This window comes from Triturus cristatus, chromosome 9 (genome assembly GCF_964204655.1).
Source record: "Triturus cristatus chromosome 9, aTriCri1.1, whole genome shotgun sequence".
NCBI lineage: Eukaryota > Metazoa > Chordata > Amphibia > Caudata > Salamandridae > Triturus > Triturus cristatus.
The window spans coordinates 511,470,412-511,489,548 of NC_140592.1; the positions used below are offsets into that span (position 1 = coordinate 511,470,412).

The 19,137-nt window shown below is 47.4% G+C and overlaps 1 protein-coding gene across 4 annotated transcripts in view; it reads right to left on the reverse strand.

The window, feature by feature from the left end:
• The window catches only part of PC (pyruvate carboxylase), a 2,056,240-nt gene that overhangs the window by 1,539,176 nt on the left and 497,927 nt on the right, over positions 1-19,137 (reverse strand). For all 4 annotated transcript variants that reach the window (XM_085625491.1, XM_085625492.1, XM_085625493.1 and 1 more), the window contains one exon: positions 16,252-16,436. In XM_085625491.1, coding sequence (XP_085481617.1) covers positions 16,252-16,436 — 185 coding nt within the window. The remainder of the gene's footprint in view (positions 1-16,251; positions 16,437-19,137) is intronic.

Below are 19,137 nucleotides of genomic sequence, written 5' to 3' on the forward strand. Positions count from 1 at the left end.
TGTTAAATAGGACAAACGTTTGCAATGCAATAGGTCTGGCATTTATTAGAGTTTGAGCTACTGGCATTGCAAATGACCATACCTTTAATTTATCTGTTGATTTTAAAACAAATAAAACAAAAGTATTGTCATTTACAATGCCAATAGCGTAAACTCACAAATGCGAGACCTATTCCACTGCAAATGAGTGCTATAAAATTAAAAAAGCGTTAGGCGAGAGCGTGTCCTGCACAGGCAGGAAAAAGCTATTTGAGAAAATTGTGCTCGGAGGCTGTAATTAAAGGCCACCGAGCTACAACACACGTAACAGAGGGTGTCACCATGGGAGATTACAAAATGGGACAAGGCGGTACTATGGAGGGGCTAATAAGCCTTTTGACAAATGAACAACCTTGTGGAAATGACACAAGCCAATGAAAAATGTGGACGGAGCTTCAATTCCCTACCTCAATAGAGCATGCCTCGCAGAGCAGCACATGCACTGGCCAGGCTCGACCTAAAAAAGGATGGGTCACCATACATATGTCCTGAAAATCATAAATTAATCATAAATCAACATTTTTATTTGAGAGATGCTAACCACGAGGACCATGAAGACCTTATGAGAATTGCCAACACACACACACACACACAAAGGATTTAACCCAAAACCTTTAGTGTACCCCAAATTCTCTTCATTCTCACTGGCGTAGCAAGGGGGGGCGGTGGGGGCGGTCCGCCCCAGGCGGCACTATTTTCGGGGCGGCGGCCGCGCGGCACTAGTGGCCCATTGCGGAGACCTTTATAATTTATTTGGTGACACTTACTGACACCACTGTCAGTCATTACAGTAGTGTCAGAGTCCCCAAATAAATTATAAAGGCTGCCGCAAAGGGCCAGCAGTGCAGCGCATGCGGCTCCGTTTGAAGCACAAGTGCCCCTGATTGCAACTGCAAGTGCAATTGCTTCCTGCAGCGCACGCATCACCACCTAGCGTGGTGGTGTGGTGCGCGACCGGACCAAGGTCAGAGGGGAAAGGCTCCAATCAGCCAATGAGCTGTCTCAGCTCAGAGATCCAGCCGACGAGCCCTCCCCTTCGTAGTGTGCAGGCAATCTAACGGAGGCCAGGGCTGGCAGATTGGGCTACTTCTCGCACGCACAATTGGGCGATATTTTGCCCAATTGTACGAGGAAAAATCGTGTTGGGCGGGCTACTGAAATTTGGGCTATAATCCGCCCAGTGTGCGGCGGATTCAAAGCTTTGTGCGGCGCCTGTGTCGTCGCCGCGCTGCAGCACATGAATGCCTTGCATCCCACACCTCTTTCCTAACTTAGGTGCGTCTGTGGCTCTATGCCATGCGGCCCCTGCCCACAAGTAACGCCGCCAGGGCAATAAATCTATGCGGGCGGGAAGTTTCTTTCCATTTAGGGTCCTGCAAGATCTGCAGTGACCTTTGACCTGCCCCCAGTAATGTTCCGACCGGCCTTGGAGTGGTTTGACCCAATCCAGGGTCAGATCTGTTCACTGATCGGCGTGTCAGGCACATTACGGACCGCCTCCATTCGCATGCAGCAGCAGCAGGTATGGTGACGTCGAAGGTTCCAGCTGTAGGGCTTAGTGTAGTTGGGAAAGAGGGCAGAGGGGTGATGAACACACTGGGCAATAAGAGGAATGACTGGGGTGTCAGAGGAGCACATGGAGTGGAACAGGGGGCAGGAAGGGGTGATGAAAATACATGGCAAGGAGAGCGGTGAGAACAGAGGGGTGCAGAGGGCAGCGAGGAGTGGCAGATGAGCGCAGAGTGGAAAACCGGGGACAGGAAGGGGTGATGAAAACACAGAGCAAGGAGAGCGATGAGAGCAGAGGGGTGCAGGGGGCAGCGAGGAGTGGCAGATGAGCGCAGAGTGGAAAACCGGGGACAGGAAGGGGTGATGAAAACACAGGTCAAGGAGGGGGTGAGAACAGAGGGTGTCAGATGTGTGCGCTGGGAAGTGGAGCAAATGGGGTATAAAATGGCGAGATAACACCAGACAAGGAAAAGGATGAGAACAGAGGGTAATAGACGGGGCGAGGAGTGGCAGATGAGCACACAGTGCAACACTGGGGGCAGGAAAGGGTGATGAAAACACAGTGCAAAAAGAGGGATGACTAGAGGGGTGAGGGGGCAGATGAGCACACAGAGTGGAACACAGGACGTTGTGATTGAAATACAGGGCAAGGAGGGTATAAGTACAGAAGGATGCTGGGGTGACAGATGTGTGCACATCAGTCACACTTAACAATAACATTGATGATTATGAAAAGCAGACTTAGGCACCCCACACGGTATGAAATACTCGTTTATTGGCAGTGCAGGCTCCTTTTAATGCACGCATGCCTCAGCAGCCTGCCTGGTTCTGTCACTGGTCAGCGCGTGACTAGCACCAGACAGATCAGGTTTTTTTTTTAAACAAATCCTGCTGGGCCCCCATAAACACATTGCTGCTACGTTGGCAGGGTCAAGGCAAAATCATATGAAATACTCGACTAGCTTCCTGTCACGGTGTTCGTGCAATTGGTCTGTGGTTTCGCAAGCAGTAGTAGTGATCACAAGAGTAAAATCATGTACAATGCTTTGAAATAGTTTTAAGAAATTCATAGAGTTTCTGGTTGCTGGAATGGCTGTAATTTCTGATGTTTATATGTTTCCCTCATCTTCTTTACTTGATTTTTGTTCCTGAGAAAGTGTCACTCGTAGTCGTTGAATGTCACTCATAATTACACAAAAAATGTGAAAATGTCACACTTAAGCAATCTGAAACCTTGGCAGCTATGAATCGCCTGCAGGCACCTTCGTACCATTTTTCTTTGCCTTCGTACCATTTTTCTTTGATCAGGCCACAATACTTCTAGTTGCCTCGCACACAGAACCGTGCTAGCTGTGTGAACTAAGCATTGGAATTCAATTGTTCTCATATTTGTTGGAGGTGGTGCTATTGGCAATGTGAATGTCCAAGTGTAATTCGTCCATACTTCATTGTTGGTGTCTTTCTAGTTCCTAGCTTATTTGGCAGGTTTGTAATGCACGCAGACCTTCATTTGAGGTTTATGTTTTGTATTAAGCTTGGCACACTTTAAAAATCGTGTTCCTTTCACATTGTGGTGAGTTTGTGGGTTAAAACACCCTTTCCTGTAAGCAGAAGGGTCATAAGGTAGGTAGGTTCTTGCAACCACTGTGGCCGTTGAGATGGGCCCACTAATGGAGGAAAGGCTTCTCACCCCTAATTGGAGGGAAGTAGGCCTCTCACACCCACGGACCCCGTTGGCACTGCACCTACTGCATTAATGATAGTATACGTCTTTAAGGCAGTAAACATTTACCTTCCCACTGGCTGAACAAGGATCCACCATACTGATACCTTGCAAAGAACAGGAGATGGAGATTCTTCTGAGTCTTCAGAATGCACTTGCACTTTATCGGGTATTAGCTCATGGGAACATCAAGCAGCAAGCTCTGCACCCCATGCCATGGACTGCTCTCTTCAGATGAGTACCAAAAAGTACGTAACATATGTAATTTGCGTATATAAAGAGATGTTCAGCATTGCTCTTGGAGCATTCAAACAAGTGTGAAAAAACATGGAGCATTGGCCTGTATTGCCATTACTCTGAGGGGCCTGACATTAGTATGCAAAAGGAACTTCATGCTGAAGAGCACCTTTCCCAAGAAGAACGTTTCCGCAGTTGCAGTCCTCAAAATTGGACCAAGAACATTTTTGGGCAGCTTTCTCCACACCATGCGATATCAAGTGAGTGACAGTTTTCCTGACAGACCAACTTTGATTTTAGTGTACAAAATATAGTTAATCTGATTAATGTGGGTACTAAACATATCCTTGAAATAGAAGTATATTTTTTAAATGTTGTAGACAGGCTACACGTAAGTTAATGGAGTGGCAACATTGGGCTATTTTAGGCTACTTTTTTGTTGCTTTTGGGCTTGAAAGTTGTGAAAAAATCTGGCAACACTGATGTAGGCGTGCAAGGGTCTGTATTGCTACAGTAGGCTTTGAATTGTTCTGATTGTTGCCGCCCTGACGTACCGTGTTTGTTGTGGTTGCTTATGGGTACGTCCCAGGGGCCAGTAGAGGACCAGAGCCAACCCAAGAGGAACTTCTACAGTGCACACCAGGTATCTCCACAGTTGTTTGTTTGGAACGTCTGAAGACGGGAAAGAGAGGAGCAGACAGGTACGTCCACCCGGCAAGCGTGTTGAAAATTATGCAAATGGAAGTTTTGCCCCTCAATACCACAAGTGATGGTTGGCGCCTGAAAGGATACAAGCATCCATTAACATGGGTCCCAGTATGCTATTTTCTAGTTTTCTTTACCATTAAAGCATTTTCGAGATTTACCATGCTATGGATCGGTAATCCCACAAACATCCTTTTATTTATAAGACATGTCACTGTCATGAGTGTAAAATCTGAAAATTTTGGGGAAGCAACAGTGTGGAGATTTTAGTAGCAAAGCATTTATTGTGGCATTGATAATGCATTGTTGGAGAAAGCTAATACCTGGAATCTGAAAGCACTGATAAGGCATTAGTGGAGGAAGATCATGCGTACCTCAACACTGATAAGGCCCTTCTGTGGTAAGGCCATACTGCTGAGGTCCTGTAGCAATGAGGCAGTGCTGGTAAGGCAAGTTGGCGGGGCCTGGGATTCCCAAGGAATGAGAAGACATCAGTTAAGAAGCTGGCACTGTGGATAGGCATGGATGCTTTGGTGGATGGTGATGCTGTAACCCTGCAGGGTCGTACCTTGTTGTTGCTATAGTGGCTTGCTGCTGTGGTGGGCCACCAGTGCGACTCAATTAATGCAGGCTGGTGCTAGGTTGGTGACAAGATAGTGAGATCTTAGAAATCTCCCTTGACTTGAATTGAACTTAGCTGTTGCACACACTCCAACTTAGATTGGCACCAAACAGTAGGCACTAGGAGTTTGGCAGAAACTCTCTGGCTGCAATGGTGTGGGTCTGACTGTTGAGACTGGTGTGACTCTGTTCTAAGGCCAGGCTTTATATGTACCACCTCGCCCCCACCTCCCCTCAGTAGTTCATGCTGTTCCGAGTTCGTCATTGTATTATTGTACCTCAAGTCAGAGCACATCGCGTTTGTGCATGTCCCTACTGCTTTAATGGGGGAACCATGATGTTTGTCCATTTGATGTCAGCTGTAGATGATGGATCCCCAAACAGTGTCATGTATGTGCATGTTTGCATTGTGCTGAGGGAATTACCAGGTAATCGTTCACACAGCTCTCTGATGGATGTCACATGCGGTTTTTCTGAGTCCCCAGATAGATCATGCAGTCTGTGTGTTCCTTTGTACTGCTGGTCACCGGTATATTCAACGGTGTAGCCTTGGACTGTGTCATGTATGTGCATGTAACTTGCATGATCAAGGTAAGTATTAGCGGCGATACTACGTGTCTCTCGAACCTCTTTCAAGTGCTCGCCTGCATTTTTCCCCAGCACCCCTCCTCCCCCTAGGGGCGGCAACCTGAGAGATGGCCCCGGGTGCCACAAGCTCTAGCTACGCCTCTGTTCATTCTTACTAATAGTTCCCCCACCCCTGGTCGACAACATGCAGTTTGCTTAAAGAAGAGATCTGCGCTTCATTTAATGCCAGACATTTTGCGCTGCAGGTCTGTGCTTGCACAATGTGGCCCCCAAAAGCAGGAGCCTTGGGGGCACCACCAATCAAACAGGTGACTGATTGAGTAGTAACATTGCTGACTATGCCACAGTTGCATTACGCTGTGACGTTTATTACCGGACTTCTGATAAAATGTTGGGGGAAGAAGTGCCAAAAAGCGACGGTGCACTCTTCATGTCATTTGACTGCTCTCCACAGATACAGCTTCTGATGCAGTGAAAGGCTTTCCTGGTTTGTTTGTATAAGTTTTAAGCTGTTGCATTATTTTTGATAATTTCCATTGAACCGATAGATTCCAGTCAAATATAAAAAATTAGCTCTTTCTTCTTGGCCATTGTTTCTATAAAATTAACAAACGTTTGTGGGGCTGGATGTCTAAGTCGACAGAACATTAAACTTCAACCCAAGAGTCCAGGCAGAGTTTGTGTTCCTGTCCAGGTGTTTGTGTTCGTACACTTTAAAAAAAAAATATATATATATGTTGCTTCTTTTAACTGAATGGCCTTTAATAGCTCATTTTATAATTTGCTGGTGTTGGTATATTTTTGATTGTCTGCTTTTGGAATATGTAGATTTTTCCAAGGGTGCAAGTCATCTTATTTACATTACAATGTATTAGCTGTTCCAAGTGCTAGAGGCAATTGGGTAAAAAAAATAAAAAGTATTTAAGAGAGATTTAGGGCAGCATTTGTGTTAGCATTTCTTCCTAATGTGGTATTTTAGGTCACCAACAAAGGAGAGTTGTGTAATGTGGTAAGGAAAATGCCCCGTCCTTATGGGTACAAACCTATGACATCCTTTTTTATTGGGAGTTAGTACTGATGGTGTATTTACTGTTTTATCAAGTACAATGTAGGGTCCAATTATTGTTAAATTCTGTCAGTGCCATTTTATACTGTTGGGAGCTCTCCCCATCTACTAGTCTGTCAGCAAGTGGGATTTTACTCCATTTTGGGTAATTTAATTACATAAAATATGTAAAATAAACATACATGCCAACATTTTAGAAAAGGAAAGTGGGATACCCATGGGGGGCTTAACCACCTGGGTCCGGCAATGTGAAGGTGTCACCGTGACAGAGATTCCAATTGATAGTCCTGACATTCTGATTATCAGGGTTAAATCCCGTAGCGGCCTCAACCTCCTTATTATTAATATCTATGTAAGAGGCCTCCCGGGAGGCAAATGCTCTCCCACATGCCATCTATTGGAAAATTATTTAGAGACCGCTCCTATGCTCACCAATAAGATTGTGGCTGGTGACTTTAATGTTTGTTTCGAGCCTTTGGGGGTCGACGATGGGGACTTCACCGAGGAAGAAGACTCAACTTGGGGTGTTCCCATGTTGGAGTTGGAACCAGTAAGCAAATGGTCTCATGCTGCCCTTTTTATGAAGGGCTTATGTTTAAATCAGGGTATGAGAGCAGTCAATGGTCGAACTAAATCCGATAGGATGGGGAAGATGACATTTGACAATGGGAGATCAGGGAGCCGAATTGACTACATATTAGTCGGTTTGGATTTGTGGCCGCTCATAGACGACATGGTGGTAGTAAGTAGAGTCGAGAGCGACCACAACCCCCTTGCACTGTGTATCAAGGATAACAGCTTTGCAGTCTCCCCCTCCCCCTCGGGTGGTTGTTCCCCTATAGATGTCATCCTTACCAATGATCTCAGAAGGGTGAGATGGCCGAAAATTGCCACTTGTGAATTTTCACGAGCGGCCATTAGAAAATTAATTAACAGCACCCTGGCCTCACTTAATCAAATGGAATCTCAAAATCTGATCAAGGATAACATCCGGGTCACCCATAACAAACTCTTTGCTGAGCTTAAAGCCTTTTTTGTGAAAAGTCCTCCTGCCACTGGCAGGGGTAAAGAGTTGAGGCCATGTACGTGGTACAACAAGGATTGTAGACTGGCCCAAAGTGCTCTGAAAGAGGCCATTAAATCTGGCTCTCTTTCTACCATCCAAAAATGTAGACTTGCTTACAAAACCGCCCAATTTAAGGCCAAGCAAAACTGGGATGAAGATCGTTGGAGGGATTTATATCAAGCATGCCACAATCGTAACATGGTCCAATTTTGGCATCTCCTTAAATGGGGTAATTCCCCCTCAGATATCCGCCCCTCTAATCAAGTAGAACCTCAGCAGTGGGTAGCGTATTTTGAGGAACAGTTTAAGGTTGGTAATTCGTTGGACAAGCAGATCTTCTGTCCCCCAGGTGTTGAAAACACATTAAAATTCTCCCCTGGTGAAGTTAAGCTAGTCTTACGATCAATCAAGAGTGCCAAAGCTCCAGGACCAGACTGTATCCCTGCCGATTTATTTATTCAGGAGCAAGATGCATGGATCCCTTATCTGACCCTGCTGGCTAATGCCCTTGCGGGTGGTGCTGCTGTCCCTGATTCGTGGCTCGGGGCAGAGATTTTGCCGATCTATAAGAAAGGCGATCGCTCTGCCCCGGGCAATTATAGACCTATTAGTTTAATAGACGCAGTACAAAAAATTATAGCCCGACTCGTTCTGGGTCGCATCCAAATCTGGATGTCCGATTCGGATGTGTTGTCTCCTCTTCAGGCAGGGTTTCGATCACACACTGGGACCCTGGACCAAGTATTCAGGGTAGTACTTCTGTACTGGAAGGTTGTTTTTCTGGGGGGAGGCAAGCTGTATGCGGCTTTCGTAGACCTAAGGTCTGCGTTTGACCTGGTGCCGAGGGACAAGTTATGGAAAGTACTCTTGGATGTGGGCATGCCAAAAGAACTGGTCTCTTTTCTTGTCACCATTCACAAAAATACGTATGCCCGTGTCCGTTGGGGTAAACCCGGGGAGCTGACTGATAGATTCAAAGTATCCAAAGGTGTCCGACAAGGGTGCGTACTCGCTCCCACCTTGTTTTCATTATTTATCAATGGGGTTGTAGACTACTTCTTAAACAGCCCTACTGATGCACCTACCTTGGCAGGAATGAAGATTCCCCTGCTCATGTTCGCGGATGACACCCTTTTGGTCTCGAAGACGAGACAGGGTCTGCAGCTGGCCCTGTCTCGCTTCGAGACCTTTTGCCGTGAGCATGAGCTGGAGATAAACGTTGGGAAGACCAAGTTTATGGTGTTTCGTGGGCCCCGGCGGGTTAAGGCGGAGGTATGTCTGGGTGGTGTCAACTTATCCCAAACGGCAGTGTTTACCTATCTTGGGGTCACTTTTAGCGAGACATGCAGCTGGTCTCACCAGCTGGATCTCCTCGCTCTCAAGCATGCTCAATTGGGAGGAGCTTTGCTGAAAGAGCACAAACACTCATTAACAAAACCAATAGCTCCTCTCATGAAGATTTATGACTCCAAGATTTTACCTGCAATTCTATATGGAGCCGAAATTTGGGGTTTCAATAACTTGTCTAAGCTGATGACCGCCCAGAATAAATTCCTCCGGTCAGCTATCGGGCTTCCCCAATCCACCCCGCGTATCCCCCTACTATATGATCTGGGAATTCAGCCTATAGAGGACCGGGCAGGGTATAGACCCCTGGCGTTTTGGCGCCGTCTGTGGACGACACCAGAACTAACTATGCAAAAGCCCTCTCGGAGATCAAAGGGTTAGAGGGGTCGCATAGGATTCCCTGGTTGTCTAGCATCAAAACTCTGTTGTCTGATCTCGGGATGCGTAACCTATGGGCTAACCCCGATACTGAAGTTTTCCCAGCAAAAAAGGTCCTTAAGGATGCGTACTGGAGCTATATTAAGAACAGGAGATGTGCTTCCTCTATAGGTCCCACGATGACTGTTACTTTCCTAGTTTTTAAGGACGAGCCTGTCTACGAAAACTACTGGGATACTATTCTGAAGTTTCTCGATCGCAAACTGTATCACCAGTTCAGAGTGGGTGCCCTACCACTGCGAGGACTCACCAAAAGTTGGAGTCCTCTTGGTAGTGACAAATGCCCCTTTTGTCCAGACATGACGGAAACTATGGATCACTTCCTTTTCTGTTGCCCAATTTACCACCTCCCTAGACGTATCTGGCTTCGACCTGCCTGCAGATTAATGAGTACCCGCTCTGCACAGGTTGCTAGTAGAATCTTGAAAACAGATACCTCAAAACCTATAGTAATTGGTGTTGCAAAATTTATCAGTTGGGCATGGATCCTTAGGGCTAGGAAACTTAAATCGTGAACTGCGTTGTTAGCTGTCATAAACTAGTATTCTCTTTGGTCCCTGGGCTAAAAGGCGCGTCCCTATTTGCACTTTATTGGATTTTTTTAACTTGCAGTGATTATTTTTAATGTATTATTATATGTAATATTTTAAAGGTTTTAGAGTCTGTTTTGTATTGTATATGAATTGTACTGTAGTCGAAATTTTATATGTGTAGAATGTCTTTTATGATGTGAATCGAATAAAGACTATTTTGACTGACTGACTGACTGAAAAGGAAAGTGGGATATTTTAGAAAAAAAAGCCAGTAGAATGTATTTGTCCTATTGACTTATGTTGCAGTAGAGGCAATTTTAAGTGGGAGACAGAGAAAATAAAGCTATTTTAGGTTTCGAAAATCGGTGGTGGTCTGCCTGAATGGGGTCTATTGGAAGGTATGGATAAATTATGGTAACTAGACTGAGAAGGTTCAATGCTTTAAGTTCCTTTAAGACCTTAAGACCTCTGACCTCCTGGCCAGAGTCCTGCTCTCCGCCCCAGCAGCTCCGCTGTGCTTTCACCTGCCCCTACCCCCGACACCTCCTCCTGATAGGTGTTAGAGGCCCTCCTGCTCTCTGCCTGCGTCTCTCTCCCTGCTTCAGTGTACTCATTGTGCCTTATTGCAAGTGCTGTGTTTGTGCCTTATTTTTCTCCAGATGTGCTCATTGTGCCATTGTAACACCTTGCATTTTTGTTTTTCGCTGCCCTTTCCCACCGCGGACCTCAAGCGACCCTCCCCCATGCCTCCCAGTTGCGCTTCCCTCCCATTCCTTATGTAATGGCGGCCACGCTCCACTTGCGCACCAAAAGACAAGCCAGTCTGCGCCAGTCCGCGACCAGCACCAGGAACCCTAGATTTCCGACCTCCCACCACTATGACTCCGCCGCCCTCCTCCCACTCAACCCCCGAAGGAACAACTGAACGGAGTAGACGCCGAACACCACTAATGGCCAGTTCTCCTGCTGACAATCCTTCACCAACTACAGCACCCCCACAATAGCCTCACCCACGCCAGACGTCCGCATCACGGAACCCCTCAACTGCATCCTCCTCAACATGCACTCCCTACACAGGAACACAGTAGAGATCTGGGACCTCCTTGACAACCTCTTGCCAGACGTCGCCTTCTTCACGGAAACTTGGACAAACGCCGTCTCCGCCCCGGACATCGCCACGGCCATTCCAGATGGATACAAGAGCCAGACGAAGGACCGCCCCCACCGCCCAGAAGAGGGACTTGCCATCACACACAAGAGCTCCCTCCGATTCTCCAGCTGCAGCTCGAGCGACTCCCTCTCCAACACCGAACCCTCCACTTCCAGATCAAGCCCAGCCCCAGAACCCCACTTCAAACACTCTTGCTTACAGACCCCCCCCCCCCCCCGGGGCCTCGCGCCTCTTTCGCCACCTCCATCGCCGACCTCATCGCACCCCACGCCATCGCCTCCACTAACTACATACTCATTGGAGACCTGAACTTCCACCTCGACAACAGCAACAACCCTGGCTCCACAGCCCTGCTTGACAACCACGCCAACCTCTGACTTAAGCAGCTCGTCACCACCCCCACCCACAAAGCCGGACACATCCTCGACCCCATCTGCGCAGGAGGGACCAAAGTCCACTTCAGTCACACCTCCCAGCCCCTCTGGACAGACCACCACTGCGTACACTTCTCCTATAACACCACCACCGCACACAAGCCTGCCCTGCGCCTGCCACGAAGGAACTGGAGCAAGCTCACAGAGGAGCACCTCAACTCCACCCTCATCCACGTCCCCCTCCGCCACGACCAACGGCAACTCCGCAGCCAAGGAACTACACCACTGAATCTCCAGCTGCGCAGACAAGCTCGCACTCCTCTGCCACACCGACAGACAACGCCCTCGGAAGGCCGCCTGGTTCACCACCGACCTCCAAGGAACCAGACGCTCCCGCAGATGCCAAAAAAACGGCTGGAGAAACAGCAAAACCTCTGAGGACCAGAACACCTACAAGAACGCTACGACAGATTACCATCAACTCAGAGCCACCAAGAGGACCGTCATCCAAAACAAAATCCTCGCCAATGCCAACAACTCAAAGGAACTCTTCATCATCATCATCCAGCAGTTCACCAAATCTTAAACCCCCCCCCCCCCCCCCCCCCCCCAGCGAAGCCACGGAAGTCACGCCGTCCCAGAACCTCTGCAACAAGCTTAGCTCCCACTTCCAACTGAAAATCAAGGCCCCCTACGAAAACTTCAGCGAAAAGACTCCAGAAACCACCCTCCCCACCTGCATTGACAGCCAGCCCACCATCTCCACCTGGAGTCCGGTCCGAAGACACCACCACGACCATGAAGAGCACATACTCAGGAGCCCCCACGGACCCCTGCCTGCTGCACATCTTCCACAGAGCTGCTACCAGCATAGCACCCGAACTACGCCGCACCATCAACACCTCCTTCGAATCCGGCATCTTCCCCGACAATTGGAAGCGGGCAAAGGTCAAGCCCCTCCTCAAGAAACCCTTGGCTGACCCAAAGGACCTGAAAATCTACCGACCCATCTCTCTCCTCCCCTTTGCAGCCAAAGTCAGTGAAACATTTGTCAACACCCAGCTGACAACCTTCATCGAAGAGAACACCATCCTCTACTCCTCCCAGTCTGGGTTCTGCAGTAACCACAGCACCGAAACCGCCCTCCTCGCCACCATCTGCGTGCTACTCAACCAGGGCCACACCACGGCTCTCATCCTGCTAGACCTCACTGCAGCCTTCGACACAGTCTCCCACCGCACTCTTTCAGCCAGACTCCATGATGCCAGCATACAGGCAACCTCCCTCGACTGGCTTCACTCCTTCCTCACCGGCAGAACCCAAAGGATCAGACTCTCACCCGTCCTCTCCGAATCCACAGAGATAAACTGCAGAGTACCCAAAGGATCCTCACTCAGCCCCACGCTCTTCAACATCTAAATGGCCCCCCTCGGCACAATGGTCAGACAGCATGGGCTCAGTATAGTATCCTACGCCAACGACACCCAGCTCATCCTCTCCCTCAAGAACCCCGAGGACACCAGACTCAGTTTCCAGGAAAGAATGAAAGACGTTGCAGCCTGGATGAGTAAGTTGCCTACAGCTCAATTTGGAGAAGACAGGAGGTCCTCGTCCTCGGACCCTCCCCACTGCCTAGAACACCTGGTGGCCCTCGACCCTCGGAAACCCACCCACCCTCACGGACCACACCCGGAACCTCAGCATCCTTCTAGACTCCTCCCTCACCATGACTCACCAGATCAACACCGTCGCCTTCACCTGCTTCAACTCCCTTTGCAACCTCCGCAAAACCTTCAAGTGGATCCCCCCCGTAGTAAGAAAGACCGTCTCCCACACACTCATAACCAGCAGATTAGACTACGGAAACAACCTCTACGCTGGTATCAACAAATCCCTGCTACACAAACTCCAGGACATACAGAACACAGCAGCCAGACTCGTCCTCGGCAACCCAAGACATGAGCAAATGACCCAGCACCAGTGAGACCTCCACTGGCTCCCTGTCGAGGAGAGAGTGACGTTCAAGCTACTCACTCATGCACACAAATCCCTCAACATCGGACCCAAATACCTCAACAAAAGTGCCTCTTCCCACATACCCAAAAGAAACCTACACTCCGCCAACCTCGCCCTAGCAGGTACCCGTGCATTCACAGAACCAGAGAAGAGTATACTCCTACATCGCAGCCGAGGCCTGGACAGATCTCAAAGTCATCATACACTCCCCTACCCTGAACACCTTCAGGAAGAGCCTCAAGACCTGGCTTTTCGGCTGAGCCAGAGCTGCACCCCACCCTTCCCCAGCGCCTTGAGACCCTCACGGGTGAGTAGTGCGCGTAAAACACCCCATACAGATTAAAGTTAAAAATAAATCCTAAAACTGCTCTTGACACGCACCATGCCCTTGCCTAAATGGACCATCAAAGTACTTAAAAAGTTCAAGGGTGCCCTTTCAAAATCTATGGCTTTTTAGCAAATTTAAGTGAAAACTGTGCTGGAAAATGCTCTACTTCGCAGCATTTTTCAAAGTTTTCACAACAAAAAAACGTCAGTCATCCAAGTCCCCAGTGAAGAAGCAGGGCTTTCTCGTGTCTTTCGCTAGCTCAAATTTTGTTTGCACATTTTCCATTTAGACAGCAAGTGTGCCAATTATAGAAGTAGCGGACACCAGCGGAATAACTTGGGGCTACCATCCATGGAACAATTTTTGGCACCTGCACTTATTTTTTTCGCAATTTTAGCACTGCATTTTTTTATTGTAGTAATAGTGAATAATATGTACTATTATTGGAATAAAAAAGGGAAAACCAAGACCTTCCCTGTCAGTTGAGGTGAGTAAATGCTTAAAAAAAATATTGTGTGCACGCTTGTGGGTGAGAACCTTTGTATCGGAGAGCATGTCTATATGTGAACATTTGTGTGTATGAGTGAAAGTGACCCAGTCAGAGAATGAGTGAGATCGATTGTCAGTATATATGAATGAAAGAGTGAGTTGGAATGGATAAGAGTGCCCGCATGTAAGAGATGGTGTGAGTGGGAAGGAGTAAGAATTGAGGTGAGGAGTGTTAGGGCGTGTGTAACGTGAGCAACAGTGTATCTATGAGAATGAGTGGGTCAGAGTGAGGATAAGTAAGAATGAGTTCGTGATTGCAAGTTGTTGCGAGAGTGAAAAAGTATGAATGAGTCAGAGTAAATGTGACTGAAAGTGAGGGAGTGTAAATAAATGAGAATAACTGAGAATAAGTGAGTCAGAGTGAGTGAACACATAGGATTGAGAATGAGTGAGTGCAAGTAAGTGGGAGTGAGAAAGCATGAGCAAATCAGAATTTGAATGAGTGAGTGAGAGTGAATAAGTGCAAATAAGTGAGCATTAGTGAAAGCAAGACTGAGTGCAAGTGAGCAAGTGACCGAGAAATAGTGGAAACTAATTAGTGAGACTGAGTAGGAGTCAGTAAATGTAAGTGATCGTGAGCGAGCATGAGGTTTTTTGCTGTGGAGTCTTCCATTGGCCCTAGCATACGAAAAGTAATTCTTGGGTTATAGAGGCACCCATGTCATAATACGGCACTGGCATACTGGAGGCAAATGCTTAGCATGACCAGCAGCTCTGGCAAAATACTGGCACAGTGGAGGTAATTCCTGGCATAATGGGAACCTATCGTAAAAAAACTGGCTCTTGCATACCACATGCAATTCTTGGCATATGGACACCCTTAGAAAATGCTGGCACTAGCTCATTTGAGGTAATTATTTCCAAACGGGAGGACAACTAAGGTGGGCGGTGGCAGCAATGACAAAATTATATATTAGAGGTAATTCTTTTGACAAATTAGTTAACTATGATATGGATGGCCTTAATGGCAGAATTCTAGCACTGAACATTTATGTAATATTTGACTTGGGGACATCCATGACAAAATGCTGGACCTTGCATATTGGTGGCAATGTTTGACATATGGGGGCCCCATAGCACGTTTTTTAAAAACAGGGGTCAGCTTAAGGAGAGCAGAATGTTTCATTGGTTTGGCACATGATAAAGAATGTGAATATTTAATGAGTGCCTCTTGAGAGCCAAGCTTTTTAGCAAATTTATGTGGAAAATGGTGCTTTAAAATGCATTATTCGACTCCCTTTTTTTCCAAAGGACTCACGGGAAGGACCCCAAACTTCCGAAAGAAAAGGTCGGGCTCACTTGCTTCACTCGCTCGAGTTCGGGACAAGGATTAAGCCCCCCAGCTTTCAAAGACTGTCAGCACGCTAATATTGGTGGCATCGAAAAGAGACATTTGTATGTATTGTATGGTTGTATTAATCATACTGTTCTTATGCCTCTTCAAATATGTCAATATTATAATGCCATTACATGTTGTGTGACCTCACTTCCTGGGAATATACAACGTTAAAGGTCACATAATGTCACTTCCTCTGGTGTCGTTAATGTCAAAAGGTGTGTGACGTCACGTCCGCTACCCCTGGCATGCTGGAGAATCTACATCCATGTTGTGTGGTCGTGTAACCTATATCACTCACACTGTTGGTCCTATAAAAGGCATCGCAACCTTCAACAAACGATAATTTTCCATAACACCTCAACAACGTGAAGCCTTTTAAAAAGAAACAGCATAATGACCAAGTTCTCATTTGTGTGCAGTTATGGACCTTTCAGAATTAGATGCACATTAAATTCAAGGGCCATGTCACTATTACAATGTGGCACTGATGCTCACTGCTGTACCACTTGCCTGTAGGCCATCCACATACACCGGTCCCCATGGCACAAGGCCAAGGCCTTTGTCTTTTCTGCAGTTATCCTTGCAATCTATTGGCCTCTTACCTTGGCAACTTTGATGATGTCCGGAATGTGCAGATATGCCTGGACTGGGGGCAACCCTTTGCCAATGATGTAAGCCTCGTCAGCCTTCTGTCTGTGCATCTGGCCGGTGTCTTGCTCAGAATACACCGCCACGGTTCGGATTCCTAGCTCGGTGCATGCTCTGAACACACGGATCGCAATCTCACCTGCGGAAATTGGATAGAAAATGTCAGGCAAACTACCTAATGGTTACTGTGTGTATGTATTGCATATGTGCCACATTTCATATTACAAAACAGAAAATTGACAAGGGTCTTGGATTACAAAACAGAAGGTCTTGCCAGCGGTAACTATCCTTCTGAGGGATACTCAGTCTGATTGCAGATTGATCTGCAGAACAATCCCAGGCATAAGACTGGTTCCGGAAAAATCAATGCTCTCATATCGCCGGTGGGGGCACTGGCTTCATATCAGGGCCAGAAGTGGAGTCTTGTGACGTCATTGAAGCCATATAGCACCCATCCTGATGCAACATCAGTTTCTATTCATTTTCCCCAGCCTTCGAGGCGCATAACGGATTGACATCGGTCAAGTAGTCCAGTACCAACAATTTTGAAGTAGAATCTTAACTGTCCCAATAACCGCTCCCTCAAAATGGGGAGGCGGGCAAGTCACTGAGGAATCTGCTGGTAGATAAAAGTAACCACCAGAAAGATCACTACCACTGGTAAGTAACTTTCTTCTGAATAAAAAGTTCTACCTGCAGATTCTCCTCATCTATAGAACAGATAACACACCTTACCCATGGAGGAGGTTTCATGGATAGCTAAAGAAAGATGTCCTGTAGAACAGTTCAGGCAAAGTGCACATCCATACGTACTCCAGAGTTCAGACAAGAATACTCAGCAAAACATTTGCAGGGTCGGCGCCCTACAGAGGTCTACGATGAGAACTACCCTGGCTAGGGCAGAAGTTGTGGATTTGGCCCTCTTAGGCGTCTAGAGTCCTGGGGGGTGTTTGGGGGAGGCGCTTAGTTATTGGCCAGATTGGAGCAGGTTTTGATAAATAAGATGATCCATCTGGGGATGGTCCTCTTTTGTACCGCCTTCCCCTTCTTGGCTCAGCTGTAACCGACAAAGAGCTGATCATCCAGTCATATGTACTTGGTGCAGTCGAGATAGTAGTTGACTACCCGCCTAGGATACAACTGATGCAGCCACTCTTCCTCCTTAATGGGAATGAGTGGGGAATAGGAAAACAGGAGGATGCTGGTCTGACCTACGTGAAGGGGGTTACCACTTCAGCCAGGATTCTCAACACCAATTTGTCGGGATGGAAAGAGGTAAAAGGAAGGTGAGAGCTAAAGTTTGTAACTCGCTCACCCTTCTGACTGAGGCGATTGCTACCAAAAACAGTTTTACAATCAACAACCTTTAGGGACAACTATGCACGGGCTCAAATGGAGTCCCTATAGGAAACACTAGATTAAAGTCTCACTAGGGTTCAACAAAAGGGGGTTGAAGGATACATATTTGTCAACCCCTGCAAAAGTGCATAACAATGTGAGACTTAAAAAGGTATGGCTAGTCTAGCAGACAAGGCAGCTTAATACCCCTCCACACTGCCTATTGTAAAACTCTTCTGAGCAAGAGTCAGTGCGTATTGCAGGACCTGAGATACCTTAGCCTGCAGGGGGGTCCACATGGTTGTCGGCACACCATGAAACAAGGTGGTTCTATATGCCCAGGTAAGCAGATTTGGTGGAGAGGCGACACGCTGATAGTGATGCCCACTACCTCCTGTGGCAGTTGAAAGGGAACACAGTTTTTCCCACTCCATTTCCAAGCAAGTGGGTGGAGTCCTAAGATTGGGGTGCAGAACCATTCGCATGGTGGACGAAATGAGAGACATCTAGTGAAGTGTAGAAGGCCTGCATACCAAACCCTCCTTGGCCGACCCAGGGCAAGGATGAGGAGTATAAATTGGGCCCGGGTTAGGTGAATCTTCTTAAGAACGTGAGAAATCAAGGTATGGGGGTAATGCGAAATGCAGCTGAAAGTTCTACCTCACTGAAACGCATCGCCTAAGGCTCCTCTCGATGGATACTGAAGGATGCAGAACTACCAGCACTGAGAAATTTACGAGGAGGCAAACAAGTCTACCTGAGGAGCGCTCCACCAGGCAAAGATGTCCTAAAGTACCTTTGTTAAGATGTCACTTGTGGTTGGCAAGGTAATGCCAGCTCAGGCTGTCGGGTCTGACATTCAGAGACTCCCACTAGGTTACTGGCAGTAAGCCATGTCCATTGGCGGTGTGCCCAAGACCAGAGACTCAATGCTTCCAGGAAAAGGAGATATGACCCTAAAGACCCTAATACCCCTTGTTTGTTAACTGTTGTGTTGTCCGTCAAGATCTGGAAGGACCAACCTTGGATGGAGTGTAGGAACGCCTTGAGCGCCAGTCGATCACCTACAGTTTTAACAGGTTGATGGTGAAAACCTACTCTTTCAGAGTCCAGAGGCCTCTGATCTCCAGATCCTCGAGATGAACTCCCCAACTAAGGGTGGAGGGATTCATCACTAGTGTAGTCACAGCAAGAGTGGTATTGAAGGCTATTGCGCAGCTCAGGTTCACCTCGTTCCCCCACAAAGCCACTTCCAACACTGCACTGGGGAAGATCATTGAGTCCAAAAGGTCTCCCCTGTGCTGTAGTCACTTTGAGGCACAACTGGAGGACCCTTATATGCCAAGGTGCGTGCATGAGTAGGAGACTACAGGAAGCCAGTAAACCTAGGAATCTTAGGACTCTCAGGACTGGAACTCTAATGCCTTGCTGAAAAGATGGAATCATTTCCTGAATGCGTCACGACCCTTGTGGTGGAGGAAAGGCAGGAATAAGGATAGTGT